The 17,524-nt window shown below is 38.4% G+C and overlaps 1 protein-coding gene across 8 annotated transcripts in view; it reads right to left on the reverse strand.

The window, feature by feature from the left end:
• ABCC9 (ATP binding cassette subfamily C member 9) overlaps positions 1-17,524 on the reverse strand; it is a 76,665-nt gene that overhangs the window by 20,390 nt on the left and 38,751 nt on the right. For 5 of the 8 annotated variants that reach the window (XM_026868273.1, XM_026868271.1, XM_026868270.1 and 2 more), the window contains 12 exons: positions 16,453-16,491; positions 12,952-12,990; positions 11,290-11,388; positions 9,782-9,866; positions 9,212-9,292; positions 8,105-8,242; positions 7,473-7,598; positions 6,831-6,927; positions 4,506-4,753; positions 2,372-2,520; positions 1,500-1,569; positions 597-754 (listed from right to left, as the gene is read on the reverse strand). In XM_026868273.1, the coding sequence (XP_026724074.1) occupies positions 597-754; positions 1,500-1,569; positions 2,372-2,520; positions 4,506-4,753; positions 6,831-6,927; positions 7,473-7,598; positions 8,105-8,242; positions 9,212-9,292; positions 9,782-9,866; positions 11,290-11,388; positions 12,952-12,990; positions 16,453-16,491 (1,329 nt within the window). The remainder of the gene's footprint in view (positions 1-596; positions 755-1,499; positions 1,570-2,371; positions 2,521-4,505; positions 4,754-6,830; positions 6,928-7,472; positions 7,599-8,104; positions 8,243-9,211; positions 9,293-9,781; positions 9,867-11,289; positions 11,389-12,951; positions 12,991-16,452; positions 16,492-17,524) is intronic. The other 3 variants (XM_026868269.1, XM_026868274.1, XM_026868272.1) reach the window with 2 other exon arrangements.

Below are 17,524 nucleotides of genomic sequence, written 5' to 3' on the forward strand. Positions count from 1 at the left end.
GCTTGGCAGGGGAAAAAAAAAAAAAAAAAAAAGAAGCGCATGACTGAGTGGCTTGCTTAAGTGGCTTGCTTAAGATGTTTTACTAAATTATATGAAGAATTTAGCACTAGAAGCACGACTCTAAGAAATCATGACACTCTTTTTGCTGAAAAATTGTACTCTTTATAACCAGCCGAACTGTTCTGAATATGGAATGTTGCTGTACAGTGTAAATGACTTTCTGTGGAGTTTTTCCCAATATGAAAAAAAAAGCAGTGACTGACGTTAAGCCAGGAAGTTATTTTCCATTCTCTACTAACCCTCAAAAGGTCAAAGAAGAGCTGGCTCAGTTGATTAAAAAACTTCATGCTTATCCGAATTGAGCCAACAGTGTACAAAAGTGATGCAACTAATGTTACTTCCCCAAATACCCCATTTGTAGTCAGGTCAGCTGGAAACATCCTCCAATATATGTCTCAAACTCATACCTCAGGATCAAAAGCAGGACTCCACGGCAATTTTCCCATCATACTAGCTCCTATAAGCTCACATTTCATCACGATTCTTATGTACAATTTTTTTAGAAGAAATTTTCAGAACAGATTTTTAATACATACTTGGACGCAACTCTGAAGTATTTCTGGATGAAATAAAATGCTATACCAAGAGGCACGAGGGCAACAAGGAACCATGGAGTGGCATAGGAAATCATTCCAATGGCTGATAGGCAGAGTAAGGTGGACCGGGTAAGAGACTCCAGTGTAGGAGGAATATGCTAGAGTGAAACAAAACCCATACATAAGGTGAAAATCACGAGCAGTACCACTATATGCTTTTTCCTATAGAGGACCATAGGGAAAGTGGAATGATACCACTGTGCACTCACTGATATTCTCCTTATTTAAGGGACCTTTATGTTTCTGTGGGTCTACTACTCAAATGTCCAGAGGTTAACAAATGAGACAGTAAGTTTTTTTCTAAAAGTCACTGTTTCAAAGATCATGGGGGAATAGGAGCAATTTCAACCTCATTTATATAACAGGCAAGAAAGAGATAACTGTTGTTCATATCCCAAATATTTAGAGAAACAGAATCCTATTTTTCATAGCCTTTTAATTTTCCTTCCATGTTCCCATCACCCTTACATTCCAGATTATTGCTCATTCATATGAGCAGGGTGGAACATCTATTTGTCATGTGTACTCCCATGTAGTTAAAGTCATTATATTCTACCCTGTTTCCAGTTTGAGCCCAAAATCTGGTGTTTTGCTAATCCAGATCTTCCAACAGAAGGAACCAGTCTGCATATGACTAAATTAAAAACCACCATCTCCCACCACATTTGTTCTAATGGCTACCTGCCCTCCTTACTACAAATGTGAGTTTGTTTATTATCATCCTCGGAGCCTGGTTTTGATGCCTTTCTCTACCAAATATTTTAATGCATCATCTTATTCAGTAGCAAAGTGAAAATTTACAAAGCCAAGATTTAATAAGTCAGAGTATATTGATAGGTCTACCTGATCAATGATATTTGTATCAGCAGAGAAGCGATTTAGAATTAGCCCCAATGGAGTCATATCGAAGAATCTGTGGAACAAATTAAAAACAAAATGTTACCTGAAAAGAAATTCCAGTTTTGGGTAAAAAGTCCAGTCAGACAGAACACACAGCTGTGTCCAGCTATTTTCTAAAACCAAGCAGTAAATATGAATAACGTAACAGATCATAATGTCCACATCCTGACCCTCTAGATACTTCTCTTGGCATTTCCCCGCCAAAAAACTTTTAAGTCTCCTCTTCCAAAAACATACCATCTTGCCTCCTGCTCTTTTATCTATGCTCCCTCAAGACTTAAGATCCCTTCCAAAGATCACAGCCTGTCCCTGGTTGCTACTCAGCCTCCTACATAGTACTGGACACCAGGACTCAGCTGATTCAAGAAAGCACCATGATAACTGTGTTTGTTACGTAGGCACCCTTTTGGCCATCTTGCTGCCTGTGAGAGACTGTGGTTATTGTGCACAGAACCTGTCCCCAGCCATCAGAAGAAGTCTGGTGTCTACATTTTTTGACACCATACCTACTAGTCAGAGTGGGATCAGGGTGCTCTGGAGCTAGAACTGCACTCAAAGTTATCCTTGACACTCCAGCTTTGAAGGTGGTGACAGCTATCGGACAGATTTCAGCCAGATAAAAAAAGGGACAAAATTTCACATGTTTTGATATGGATGTTTTTCACCTTGATTACCTCACTAGTTATTTTCACTTTTTGAGGTCTTGAAGGAAACAGGGAAAATACAAGAGCTTTTCACAAGAGTACCCTCCAGTTACAAAGAGGACAGGTTTTGTTCATATAGCTTTTCAGGAGGAATGTTATTTTTTGTTGTACCTGATTGGTCCAAGGATGATCTTGTTTAGGAGATTATGGTGTAGGTTCTTGGCTGCTGTGAGGCCCATCCACTCCACAGTCAGAGATGTGATGAGGCAAAGGACAATCCCTGCTCCAGAGAGGATGCTGAAGACAGCTACATGATAAGTCTAATAAAATGACAAATACATAAATTCTAGAAATAAACACCCATTTCTCTTTTCTACTGGGAAGTTCCCAAAGTACCTGCTACCAATCAGCTAGTATGTCATATCACTTATATTACATAATTATAGTAATATAATCTTTGGGAAATAAAAGAACTATGATGGAACTGCAATTCATTAAGTTCACATAATTAGAAGATATGGCAGTTCTAAGATCCCTCAACATAGTGATGAGTACCCTTCACGATCTTGAAGTGATAGAACTGTGAAGATATACTAACTGGAAAAATACAAAAGTATGCAGATTTTTAGTCAAGAAACTCAGACAACCAAAGTAGAAAATCTCAAGAATTAAGACCTTTGAGAGATGTTGGAAAGTTCCACTTTACTAAGTTCAAGCACCACTAAAATTTCCAGAGGAAATCCTAAACTAATCTGCCAGGCCTATAACACATTTAAACCTTCTGAAATTTCACTAAATGTATTCCACTGAGATATTTGTATACAAGTCAAATTTACAGATGTAAGCCTATTGTATTTAAGTAGTACATTTGAAGATTTTTTTTTTTTTTTTTTTTTTTTTTTTTTTTTTTTTTTTCTGGCAGGACATTACTGGACAGCCAGTACTGATGAAAATGGGGTCATTGACTTAGGTGTTTAAAAATCCAGATGGAAAAGTTTAGTATGACATTCCTTCCTTTGAAAGGCCAAAAATTTTTCTAACCTCAAACATGCGTCTGTTTCAGTTTTGCATGTTTGAAAAGACTGATAAAATCTGAATTATAATGTTTTAGCATAAAAATTTCATGGAATCACAGAATCATCTAGGTTGGAAAAAAAAGACCTTGAAAATCATCTAGTCCAACCATTAGCCTCACACTGACCATTATCAACTCCACCATATCCCTCAGCATTATTTCAACCCGACTCTTGAACACCTCCAAGGATGGGGACTCCACCACTGCCCTGGGCAGCACATTCCAACGCCCAACAACCTGTTCTGTAAATAAATGCTTCCTAATATCCAGTCTAAACCTTAGCTGGCACAAATTGAGGCCATTACCTCTTGTCATGCCGCTTTCTACTAGGCTAAAGAGGCTCAAATCCAGCTCTCTGCACCCTCCTTTCAGGGAGCTGTAGAGGGCGATGAGGTCTCCCCTCAGCCTCCTCTTCCCCAGACTAAACACCCCCAGTTCCCTCAGCCATTCCTCATACGACCTGTGCTCCAGACCCTGCACCAGCTTCGTTGCCCTTCTCTGGACACGCTCGAGTCATTCAATGTCCTTTGTGGAGTGAGGGGCCCAAAACTGAACACAGGAATCGAGGGGCAGCCTCACCAGTGCCGAGTACAGGGGTCAGATCCCTTCCCTGTCCCTGCTGGCCACGCTATTGCTGACACAAGCCAGGATGCCATTGGCCTTCTTGGCCCCCTGGGCACACTGCTGGCTCCTCTTCAGCTGGCTGTCAATCAACCCCCCCAGGTCCCTCTCTGACTGGCAGCTCTCCAGCCACTCCTCCCCAAGCCTGTAGCGCTGCTGGGGGTTGTTGTGGCCCAAGGGCAGCCCCCGGCGTTTGGCCTTATTGAAACTCCTGCAGTTGGCCTCAGCCCATGGCTCCAGCCTGTCCAGGTCTCTCTGCAGAGCCTCCCTGCCCTCGAGCAGATCAACACTCCCACCCAACTTGGTGTCATCTGCAAACTGATTGAGGGTGCATGCAATCCCCTTGTCTAGATCATCAATAAAGATGTTAAACAGGAGTGGCCCCAAAACCGAGCCCTGGCAGACACCACTCATGACCGGCCGCCAGCTGGATTTAACTCCTTTCACCACAACTCCTTGGGCCCAATTAATCAACCCAATATAATGATCAGTTTCACTATATCTCTGTCTTTCCAATATATCTGGCTTCTATATGAACAGCAAATAATTACTATAAAACATTCTTTTTTTTTTTTTTTTTCCCCTGCCAAGCTCCAAGATATGGCCCACCTTGTTTGTGCTCTTAACATCGTCAACATTCCTGACTTCATTTGCGTTGTCCATGGATGTCCACGTAGCAAGCCAGTAATCTATGGCTACTATTACTGAGTGTTTCAGCAACTTTGAGAAAATCATCAGAAAGAGCAAGAAAAATCCTCCAGAGGTTAGATATCTCCAGCAGGTTTTCCATGGCATCTTTGTCCTGAGCCTCAAGACAGTTGACATATTATCATCTTCATCTTCTTCCTCTTCTTCCTCTGTGACTCAGACATTTGATCAAGTTAGCTTGGATTCAGTACTAAGAATTATACCTGGTTTTGCTGGGTTTGTGTTTTTGGTTTTTTTTTTTTAATTATTATTTTTTAATTTTAATTTTAACAGCAAAATTCAGTTTGTCATTTAAACCAGCAGACACTTCAGACATATTTTCATAGACTTCCTCTGTGCTCTTTGAGGAACTTCATACTGCTAGTCTGACTTTTTCCAGTTTTGTTAATAAAATGTTGTAAAGCAGGACTTCAGTACTGACTATTTGTAGTAGAGTAGGCCTTTCCCAATCTCATCAGCTGCTTTTATTACATAATCAGCAGAGCACTTTGGATCACATGGAAGATTCCAGAAAGATCTCCAAAGCTCTCCTTCCCGAGGCTCTGTCATCTGTCACATGAAAAAGTTCAATTTTCCCTTCATTCAAGAGTACTAAAATTTTGTCTATGATAAAATGGTAATTGTCCACGTTACACTAAAATCTAATTGGTGGTAGACTTCCGTTATGGGAAATATATATTTTGTAGGTGCATAAACATGATTTAAATATTTTTTTTTTTCCAGGTAATAAGAATATGCATCTCACAGCCTTGCAGGCTACACCTGGGGAGGAGAAATGTTGACCTGCTCTTGACAGCCCCGAATGAATTGATTTCTGGTTTTGAACATTAAAAATGAGTTAGTAAGTGATTTTTTGTAAGTTTAAATTCTACACTTTTTGGGATACAGAGACTTTGTGTACATTCCCTAGGTCACATATGGATAACCTAGAATGCACTGTCAGGTTATATTTCTGTCCTGAAGTTACTGATATGTGGTTTTTGATCTGAATGATGTCTGCTTTTTGAAGGCATTCTGTGGAATACTTGGGCACACCTCTTTTCCCTGTTTTCTGTTATCCCACAAAGAAGATAAAGGTTTTTAGCGAGACTTTCTTGCACAGACCAAAAGGAGGAGATTGGGAATGACCTCAATTTAATCTCCTCCAAGATTTTAACTGATAAAGTGTACTGATGACTGCACGTAGTAAGAGGTGTTCTGCTCAGTTCTGTCAAAGTATGAAGCCAACATAATATTTCAATCTCATGGGCTTTGAGGTCCAACTCTGCCTATTGTACAGTGATTGGGAATCTCATAAAAATGGAGCAATCCAGGACCTACAGACCTATAATTTAAGATGACAATCCATCATGAGCATTGCAAGGTGAAACAGAAGGCAGCCGTAAAGAGCCTGTTAGTAGCCAGTGTGCATTCTGTGGTGGCTCCAGCCAACATCACCATGATAATTCCTGCAATTTGTGCTCCTGTTGAGCTAAGGTGAAGCCTGCAGTTCACTTCTTCTCTTTCCTGGCACAAATTTACTGCTTGCCAGGGTGACTACTCCCTTTAGGCCTGTCTAGCATCCCAGGAAAGTTTTTGATGGGTCTTGTTGTCAACTGCCAATATCCAACCATTCTGTCCCCTACCCCACTTTAAAAGTGATGTGAATCTCAATCTGCACTTCTAAAAGCATCAAGACCTGGGGGAAACAAGAAGCCAAGCTTGAGAACAAAACCTAAAACTTCTCCCATAAATAGTCTCAGCTAGAAAAATAGCAGGTTAGCTCCATATTCAAATAGGAATTGAAAATAACTACAAGTTTGATCACATGATGATATTTCAAAATCCCAGAACAAACCATTCACAGATATCTCATGAGGAATAAAGCTACATGTGATCTAACACTATTGTGCCAATGACTAGGCAAAGCTACCTCAATTTGCTTTAACTACAATTCTTACTGTTGTTTTACTTCTATCTCACCCCTCAATACCTCCAGGCAGTATGAGTTAGCAAAGAAATTAATTTGTTTTAGTACATCCTTATCTCTGTACAATGTTTAGAGAAATCAATGGAGACTCTCTTAAACAAGCATATTGTAAACATGTCGAAGTATTGGACTTTCCACTGCTATTACCAAGTGTCATCAGTGTCTTCATACTTTGTTGCTAAGAACTACCAGCTATTCAAGTGGAAAGGCAATGAAGTGTGGTAACAGAGTAAATAAAGCAAAATTATAAAACATACCTTCATCTTCATCTTCCAGTTGTGACTTGGATTCTCTAGGGTACATGGCCCTTCTAAGGGTTTTTCTCTCAAGAGTAGTCTGGTCAGCTTCCATATCCTGTGATAAGGAAACTTAATTAGTAATTTGAGAGTTTAGCTGTCTGCCACTGTGATAGCACCAACAGTAACCCCGGAGAGATATTATTTGGATCATTTAGCCCACAGAATGCAAAAGCACAGTATTTTAGGATTTATTTTTCAGAAAAGCTTGCTTTATCCACTTCCTTCCCTCTCTCTTTCTTTCACTCTTTCATTCCCTCTCTTCTGGAATGATAAAAATGTCAAAAGAATTATTTAAAGAATCCTAAATTTTCATGGCAATAGCTGAATAAAAGCCCATCCCTTGCCTCAGCAAAGGATCACTCATGTACCACATTTCAGAAGGATGTTTGCCTAATGTATCCTTACAAACCACCCATGGCAGATACACCACACACTTCCTAGACAATCTATTCTGGTCCTTAAAGTTTCTTACAGTTCATGTGTTTTTTCCCTAATTAAGGGAAGTTTAAAACTTGTTTTCTGAATGGTTTGGGTTTTTAGAAACCAACTTTAAAATATTTCTTTCAGAAAGGTCATCCTTGCCCAAATGCTCCTATTTACCTTTTCCAATTCTTGATCTTGGCGATTCATTAGAGTTTTCCAGTGTTCATACAGCTCAATATCCTTGTTTTGGATATCCTTTAGTGTCCCTTCTCTAAGCACCATTCCATCCTTCATTGCTATGATCTAGGGGAGAAAGAATCCAACAGGTCTACTCAGAAACATAGACACTGCCTGGACCCTACAAGACATTTCTCAGTATTGGTGAGATTACCGTTATACAAATTTCTGTGTTAATTTTATTCCATATTTTATTAATAATTTCTCAAGTTTGTCGACACAGCTCATAAACTGAGACTTCTATAAGCCATGCTTACCTGTACTTGTAAAAAGCATGGACAAGACATAGTAAGTAATAGTCATGTCTGCAATTAAGTTATAATTCTCTGGTGGCTTTAAATGAAAAAAAAAAATCCAAAAAAAACCCACAAAAAAATCAAAAACAATGTAAAAATAAAATTGTTCCTTCTACTATAAAATCCATATTATGTAAAGTGGCAGCCACATGACACATGGAATTAAGGAGGGAACCTATTACAGAGAAAAGTAGTGATCTGATTAAGCATTATGGTGCTAACTTCAAGTGTATATTTTTTATTAGCAAATCTGCATCGTGATATCTCTTCTCTTACCCAATCAGCATGTGGTAGATATTGTAACTTATGTGTCACCAGAACAAGGGTCCTCTTGTCTTCTTGCAGAAACTTCAAAATGCCTTCCTGCATTAAATGATCACTTAAATGAATATCCAGTGCAGAGAATGGGTCATCCTGCAATCAAATCAAATTTAAAAATATTAGAACAGAATACAAATATTAGTTTTATTTCTTTCAAGAATTTTTTAAAAGTAGAAAGCATCTGCCATTATTAACATTTCATCTGTCTCTTATGACTAAGATCTAGTCAGAGGGCTGTACTACAAAACAGCGAGGTAGTATATGTTGCTCTTCAGTTCATAGCAATGGACTCAGTCAATTTTTTTTGTGGCTAGATATGTGCAGTGCTGGTGCCACACTGACAGTGTGGAATAATCTTGATCAAGAACACCAGAACTGAAATTTCCCATCCAAATTTGAAAATGCCAGGATCCAGAGCCAAACTTGGTCCTAATTTTGATGGGAAGCTGGCATGGGAAAGTAAAACAGAGTTAGGAGCTGTTCTGATTTCATCCAAACTAAACTGCAGGTGTGCTTGGTCTTCACTTTGAGTGAGTGTGGCTAGCAACAAGACAACATTCAGATAAGGATATTAATATGCAAACACTTTTTCTCTAAGAACAGAAGTCCTTGGTTAATTCTGAAGAGGCTCAAACAGCCCCTTCATGAACAGTAGCCTTCTGAAATTCCTGACATGCTTTGAAACTAGTAACAGAGAAGGGAATGTTTGTCCAAACCCACAGCACTCTGCAGGAGAGCACTGAACCCTCAGTTTGTTCGTTGCTCACAAGGTGCTTTTCCCGATCAGAAGTCCTGCTGATTTCAGTGGGATTATGTTGATAGTAGGTCACCACTGACAGCAAGCAGAAGTCAGTCAATCTGTTCTACTCTTCCACTGTTAATCTCTGTAGGAAATCTCACCTCTATCGGTCTCCCAGTATGTTTTTATGCTGCCTCTGGTGGATGTTTATTTCCCATCTCTATAATTTGGATTTGGAGTTGAATACAAATCCCTATAGTCTTCAAGGAATGACAGTTTTATTACTAATTTTCCATGCTCCATGTGAAAAAGAAAAATCTTACCAAGAAGACAATGTTGGTGTTCTGATAGAGTGCTCGAGCTACACAGATTCTCTGTCGTTGGCCGCCACTTAAATTAATGCCCTAATGAGTATAATGGATCAGAAATGTGCATCTTTGAGTAAACATTATGATAAGACTTTGGAAATATGATTTTTTACAATTATACAGAGTTCCAATAAAAAAACTTTGTTAAAATGCTAATCCTGTTGATAAACAAGCATAATCCTCATATACTATCAGAAGAAAAATTGCTATTCATCAACTAATCATGGGTAAATGTAAATTATCCAGAGCTTCTCTAAGCACAGTAGGATTCTTAGACTGAAAAATGCAACCAATACTAGCATCAAATTCTGCAAGCAAAATATAGGAGACTTTAATCAAAAAATCTCATTTGAGAAACAGCTGAAGAAGGAAAAAAATTTCAAATTTTTTTGCAGTAACCCCTGGTGAATTACAATTATTTACCAGTCTGACAGCCCAATACAGACTAGATCTGTCTGAGTGACATCAGAGCGTGCCTTCATAATACATAGGCTAAGCAGACATAAAAGGATTCATATCATTTACCCTTTCTCCAATTTCAGTCTGATCACCAAATGGTAGTAAGTCAATGTCAGGCTGCAGAGAGCATGCATCTGTAACAGCTTTGTACCTGTTAAAACAATAAAGTAATTGCAAATATTTAACCAGCCACTTTGCTAACACAAAAACCTTCAGTTGGATTCACTGCTAAACTATTATGGCTAGCATTATAGCTATTAAGCTATAATGGTTGGATAATTGCAAAAATAAGTAGGGCAGAATGATTACACAGCAACTAATCATGGAGCATTGTAAACTAAGCACTGTAAACAGACATATTTATTAGAGATCTTTATTGGCAAGCCTACTTTTTAAAGATTTAATTACGCAAATTATTGAATACATTCCTCCCTATCATTGAGCTGTTTTGATGGACTCTGGAGTATTTGAAGCCATTTTCCAACAAGATATTATTGTTCCCCCTTTTGGTGCCTCTTCATTTACTTCAGTGGGATATTACAGGACAAAAGATCCTTACAGTGCTTCTGATCTTGCCAGAACCAGGAAACCACATGCAAAACCTTGAAATTTGTTGTTGAGATTTTTAGGTCTGTGGGGTATCACAGATGATCTGCTGGGATCAGACTATTCAAGTGGTGTAATTCAGCCTTGCCCCTTTGATATGAGTGAAGTTATGCTGATGGATGCAGTAGCTGAAGAATCTGGTCCCTGAAATTTTAGATTATGATTATCTGGATTTTGAGATTTTTGGTCATTGCTAAGTTTTATTAAGTGGGAATGGAGTCATACATCTTAAAAAAGCACACACTGAGAGGAATAGGATATGTTTTTAATAACTTAAAACAAAGAGACTGTTGCCTTTGAAAACACCAGCCATTTGCTTTCCTTAAGTCAGGTCACTTTTTCCACTGTATTTGTTAGCTGGCCTTTTAGAAGGACAGGAGAAGCAAGTGCTGGATAGGTACAACTGAAGCTGTACACATCAACCTTCACATTCCCTTCTCCTGTATTTCTAAAGGAAGAATTAAGGTTACTTCCTTGAGGCAACCCAACTTCATACATGAAGTGCTTTTGGTAGAGTGGCTTCTCCAGTAATTTGATCACAGCAAAATTAGCACATAAACTCAGTAGGAGCACATCTAGAATCCCTATTTCCAGAGTCCTTTGGCAACCTCAGGCTCCATTAAACAAAATGAAAAGATGTCAGTATTCTCCAAAGAACGGATTAATCCCACCTAACTTTAGCTGCTTGAAAACTACACATATGGCTTCTGCTGTATTTCATGGGAGTCAACTGCTGCTGTGTGATTTCTCACAAACATCTTAGCACTCTGGCTGGAGGGGTAGCCTTGAAAAGCTGATTTAAAACAGAAACCTTCCTTTGAGATGGCTGAAGTTAGGTTAGCTAAATCCACCCCAGGGTTAACGTGCCTTGACTTTTTTCAGAGTCTACAAACTTCCTTCAGAAGGAGAAGCCAAAAACCTCATTGAAAGAAGCTGCCAAGTGTTTTTGCAAGGGGGTTGATATTTACCTCTGTTTATTAAACGGGCTCCCAAAGATAATGTTCTCCTCCACAGTTGCATTCAGCAGCCACGGCTTCTGGGCTGCATAAGCCACTGAGTATCTGTTTCTATGTAGAAGATAAAGAGAATTAGTAAAAACCAAAGCACCCACATTATGAAATGTCCGAGGATCAGATTTTAAAAAATTAATTTTTTGAATGTGCATTTATAAAAATACAGGGAAACACATAGGCAAGGCAACTGTTACAAAGGTGAAGGAAAGAATTTTAAATTAGATGCTTTTGTTAGAACAGCACCCACTCTCCCTTGATGGCAAAATCTACACTCTAGGTTGTAATCTATTCTGCTGTAAATGTCTGATACCTACCTCAATCTAGCAACTGTAATTTCAATCCAAGGGCAAATTATAAGTAATAAAAATTATTAAATCCTCACAGAAATAGTTATTTAGTATTTTTTTCTCTAACATCAAAACAGCTAGTGAAAAGGCACTGTTTAAATGGCATCAGTACACTTGTTGCTTTCTGAAGTTTTAGATTATTTCATGTGGCCCTACACACAAAATACATTTTTCTCAGTGAATGCTTTTTTCCTTTAAGTCTATTAGATCCTCAGTAGACCGACATGATATTGGAAAAGAGGGCAGTTTAATACAGACTGGGGAGGAATCACTGCAGTCTCCAAAGTATTTATTAGTCATACTTATGTGTCTAAATACCTAATGATGTGTACAATAGGGATATGAATGTTGTTCACTTTTGGCTGCTTTGCCTATGTACAGCAGCAAAAAAAGGTCCTGTATTTTCAGACATTTTTCTGAGGTGCCCAAGATATGCGAGGAAGGAGATGTGAACTGGTACCAGCTTGTGGATCAGAACACTTATCTTCCTTCTCAGTTTCTTTGATGTCGTTGGTTCAACCAAACATTTGATATAACTTTGTATGTAAGCATCTAGGATTTGCTGTTGAGAGAGAGGGTGCTATAGTATGAGAAATAGCTGGTTAGAAGCAGTCAATAGTATTCCCAAAATTTTAGGAGTTTTAGCAGTTCAGTATGCACTAATATGAAATACGTCCTCAGGATTATCAGGTAGTAAATCATGGTGTGGCTCCCAACCACAGCTATGTGTGCCACTACTTCTCTATCATTTATGACGTGGTTTTAGTACAGCTTGTCCTTCTTTTAAACCTGCAGGCCCTTTCCCTGAAGCCAGGGGTGGAGTCACTGCTTGATTTCAGTTGGAGAAATGCCAGCTCCCTTCACATGCTTGTGCCTTGCTCCATCACACAGCCATCAAGCTGTGTTGCAAGAAACATGAAAAGCAATGCTGATCAGAAAACATGCAAACACATGGGAGGGTACATGTAATGATGTCTTATATCTAGAGTCCCTGTCTTGCAAGATATGGAGCACACTAAACACCCAGTGATATCAAATGGGAACTGGGAGCACTGAACATCTTTCAGACTGGACTGAGGTAGTGGTACAATGGCTTGAGAAGATTGGGATCCACTGGATTTAACACAGTACATCAGTTAATCCTACAGTAAATTATTATGGACATGGTAAGAAAACACAGAGATGGCTGAAGGGTATAAAGATGAGGGTTTGAGGAAGCTCTGAAGAAATGAATGAGTATATTATGATACACTAAAAACAGAAATAATACCTTCTGGATGCTTCAAAAGAAGGTTCACTTTCATTTACACTGTAAGTTATGGTAAATGACATTTAGTAAGCAGGAAATAACATTTTGTGCTTTATATATGGGAAAGCTGGAGTTAAGTGCACATTTTAAGAAGTCAACATCACTTTGGGATTTTTTGGTTTTCTTGGTTTTTTTTGTTCTTAAACAGAAAATAAACAAAGTCTAGTTAAAAATATATAACTTTTCTAAATACAACAGTTTCATATATATAGTGCATAGTGGCTAAACAGGCAATCTATGTTCTTAGAAAATGTATTAAAAATTAAAAATGTATTGTAAAACCTATCAAAAATGAAATTATTAATATTGCCCAGGCATATAAAAGGTTGACAAGCAATAAGCTTCTCCACACAGTTCCATCAATGACTTGCAAAAGTTGGTAACTACTCTAATGTCAAATTTCTCCCAGAGCAAAGATTAGTTTTGCAGATATGATTTTGCAAACACACTTTTGAATCAGAACTGATTTTCAACCTGTTTATAGCAGTGAGACTGCATCAAGCCATGCATGGCACCACAACACACAGGCTTTTCTTGTCAACCTCCACTTCTTAAGGATTATATCCATGAAATACGTTTTGGAGAACATGCAATGTCAGTAATGACAGGAAAGATTTTGCAGTTCCCTCTGTTTGTTAACTGACTTATGGAATGGCAGCCAAAGCAGTTCTGGACCAGCGATGGTGCTCAAGTCCAGGCATGGCAACACATCCCTGCAAAGTGCAAAACCTAGAAGAGTAAGTTTATGCTAGGTAAATGCAAATGGGCATTAGAAGGGAATAGAAAAATGACATTAATATGTTATTCGCCTGACTTTAAAAAAACCCAGATAAAAATATCTTCCCCGCCCAAGCCTACAAATCCTCCAGATGACATATTTTACTGCTGAGACAGAAACATCTGCTTGCCTGCTGGGATACGAGTAACTGCAGCTACACTCATAAGCAGATGATCCAAGTCTGGCAAAGGGCATAAAAATTCTAATAGCAGGCCCCTCATAATGCCAGACTTACATGTTAAACATCTTCCCAAAATGCTAGAACTGAGTCATGTTGCTTTCTGTGCTTCACATCATCTTTCTAAGAACTTTGTTAATTCATGCCTCCTAAAGTGTGTTTCCTTCATGCACCTATCACCAGAGATGTTGCAACAGAAGTGAATAAACCCTGTGGATTATCTCAGAAGGGTCAGAGAGCCATAAACTGAGGCTCAAAACAGACATCACTTCACCAGAGTTGGTCCTTTATTCAGCAGAAGCTTCCAGTCTTCTCTACAGTGGAAAAAGTTACAAGAAAGCAAAATATGGAGTTTAATGAGAGATTAAAAAGAGATTAGAAATTAGGTCAAACCAAACAAAAAAGAAGAAAGCCTAAATACCCTCTATTAAATAACCCAAACTTTTATCAGCAGAGCATTGCAACAGTAGAGATAGGGATAATGCGTTCATGTATAAGTTTGGGAATGGCCTTTGAAGTACTGTTTAACAAAAACAGTACAAAAGCCTTGCGAGACCTCTTGCGATTCAATACCAGATTTAATGTGCTTGTGTTTATAATCATATAGAATATCTGAATGAGCAAAGACTAATTTTAGGATCTCAATTTCTTAAACTCTTCTTCCTTTGTTAGAAATTTCATTCCGTGCTTAGCTTGGCAAATACACTTTAATTCTTTCAAATTCTGAGTGAAGTTTCTGTGAGAACCCATTAATAATCTCATGAATAAACACATAAAATACCTTTGCTGAGCTGGGACCTTCACAAATAAGGGGATTAAAGTATTTGGTTTTATACTTTATAACCCTACTGAATCTGAAAGAGTGATGCAATTGGAGGGCATGGGAGTGGGCTGAAACTGAAGCTCCTGAGATTTCTAAAGAGAGTATTTTATTTGCCCACTGGGATTAGTAATCTTTGCTCTAATTTCTTTATTTATTGAAATGTGTCTATTTATACTGATTTTTATTCTGTACTATAAAATACACATATTCCCTAAAACGGGGTATGTTAAGTTCAAGTCTGAAATGGTAGAAAAGATCAAACTGATTAGATTGATTAGATATTTTTATAAGATTTTGAATATATAAAATGATCTGTCAGAAATGTATTTAAATCAAAGTTTGAAGGAAAAATTAAAAAGAAACCTTGTTGAAGTTTGGACAACTTTTATGCTAACTCTGGATGTTTTAAAATAGACTAAAGCTTCTCTAACCAGGCCCAGACTCCTTCAGCCTACAAAATGAAAAGGGGGGTGGGGGGGTGAGGGGGGAGGGATACAAAATCTCTAGGATATCACTGTAAGGGAGAAATGAAGCATTTCCTTTGCTAATATAGGTAAGAGATTTGAGGCAAGACAAGGACCCACCATCTACTCAAATTCTATCCAGCAGTTTGGAGGAATTTGTTCCTATCCCTGCAACCACCCATAGAAGCACAGCAGCACTAATATTCATGCTGACTTTGGCTACTTTATCTCTCTGATCATTTATCCCTTCAGTGTCCATAATGCCCTTCAGTGTTTTCTATGAACTACTGTGATTGCAACCTTTTGGTAAGCAGTTGTACTTTGCAATCCTTCTGAGGGCAGCACTGACTTTTCCTAATTTTTCTTGAACCCTTCCATAGCTTGAGGGCAGAACAGGCCATTTGGGAGGATCTATGTTGTAATTCTTGTGTTTCCTGTGCTTTTCACTTAGTGCACATCAACCTGTTTGCACAGAAACCAGTTCAATGTACAGAAAATATATACCAAATGAAAATGAAGGGCTTTCACTTAGCTACTCTTCTTTGCTTGTTGGTCTGAGAAGATGGTTCTGATTGTTTGGCTTGGTATGGATGAAGGGAATACATGTCTTTGCATATTCCCCACATTTGTCCATTATAGACTTAGCAGTTAATAACTCAGATCTGAAATAGGCTGAGATGAATCGCTGCATCTGGATAGCCTCATGCTTCAGTGTTTAAGAAGTCTCTCTAGCTGACTGATCACTGGGAAAACAAAAAGCCAGCTCTCTGTCTAAGGTTTGTAAAGTATCTGAGGCATGTCTCATATAAGTGGGAAGAACTGAGATCTGGCCCATAAGATTTACCCTGGCCAAGATCTCTTACAGAAAGATACATTAACATGCTTTCTTTCCCTCAGGTCCCAAACCAGTGACAACCCTGGCAGTACAGTTCTCACTGCAGTCAACTACAACAGCAACAGGGTATTCAGACCTCATGATGAGCTTCCACAGTGATGCATTGCAGGATTACCCCAGTAATGGGGCTGAAATCTTATCCATCGTTATTATTACTGTGTTGTTATTCCTGAATTTGATGAGGAATTCACCTAGCCTGCATTTCATCCCTGGATCAGTAGCTGCGTTAGTCATGCATGTGGAATCACATGGAAATGGATATAAGAGAACAAATAAGACCTTTATTATGGTTTTGTAAAATATAGGATCCACTTAGTTAAATACCTGAAGTATCCTTCTGCATTCATCTGTCTGTCAGGCAGTCTGAAATTATCAGCAAAACATAACCATGTTTGCATCAGCTATATCACAGTACCAAATTATAATTTGCAATGAAAAAAAGTCAGTAAGGCCTGGGATGCTTGCTAAAACCTGAGTTGCCTGGTTATGTACAGACTGCAAATCAACTGACAATATGATCTTAATCTCTCTTGAACAATGTGAAACTTAAATAGTATTTCATAAACTTTCTCTAGTATTTTTCTAAGATTTCTTGTTTTCTCTAATCTTCCTAAGATTCCATATCTTTCTCTAGGACAAATTTCAGTTTTCTCATATCTTTGAAAACAATTGTCAGAATAATGTCAAGGTTCACTCTACTAATTCCTTGACTTTTCTTAAATTACTCAGAAAAAAAATGCCTGATTGTGATGTCAAAATTTTCATTATGTGTCTCAAAGAAATTAACTGTGGTAAGTGCCATATCCTTCTTCCTTCAAAGCTTAAACTCTCATATAATTAAAACAAAGTCTTGCCTTGGCTCCAATTGTACCTCCTACTCCAGTGAGATTATACATTTAGAATAGCATTGAAATATGGCTAGAGAAGAAAAAAAGCCACACACACTAGCACAGGAAACGCAAAAATATCCAGCTTGCAACATTGCTGTAAGAAAAAGGTGACAAAGGAGGTTACTAGTCAAGGGATGGGGCAACAAAATATTGGTGCCTCTGACAAAATTCACCCTTTCTCCTCAAAAAGCTATTTAAGAAGATTTTGGCTTAGTAGTATTTTCCTTTTAAGGAAACAGAACCGATCTTTAAAATCAAAGAATGATCTTGGGGTTACAGAACATCCTTTCTACAGCCTCTGGCCAGCCTAAACTGGAAGAGTCGCTGCTGCCCCACTTAGTTTCTGTAGGAAGTTCTCATTCACTGGGGCTGAATCCATGTGGATCCCAAGGCTTGACCTCACTGGCAGTTCCCTCTTCAGCAACAGCTTCTTCACAGTCTTTATTCTTTTTAGGTATTCAGTGTACTCAGGCTGCTTTCTGAGCATATTAATGTGAAGAGTAACA

This window comes from Athene cunicularia (assembly GCF_003259725.1).
Source record: "Athene cunicularia isolate RWA chromosome 1 unlocalized genomic scaffold, athCun1 chr1_part2, whole genome shotgun sequence".
Taxonomy (NCBI): Eukaryota; Metazoa; Chordata; class Aves; order Strigiformes; family Strigidae; genus Athene; species Athene cunicularia.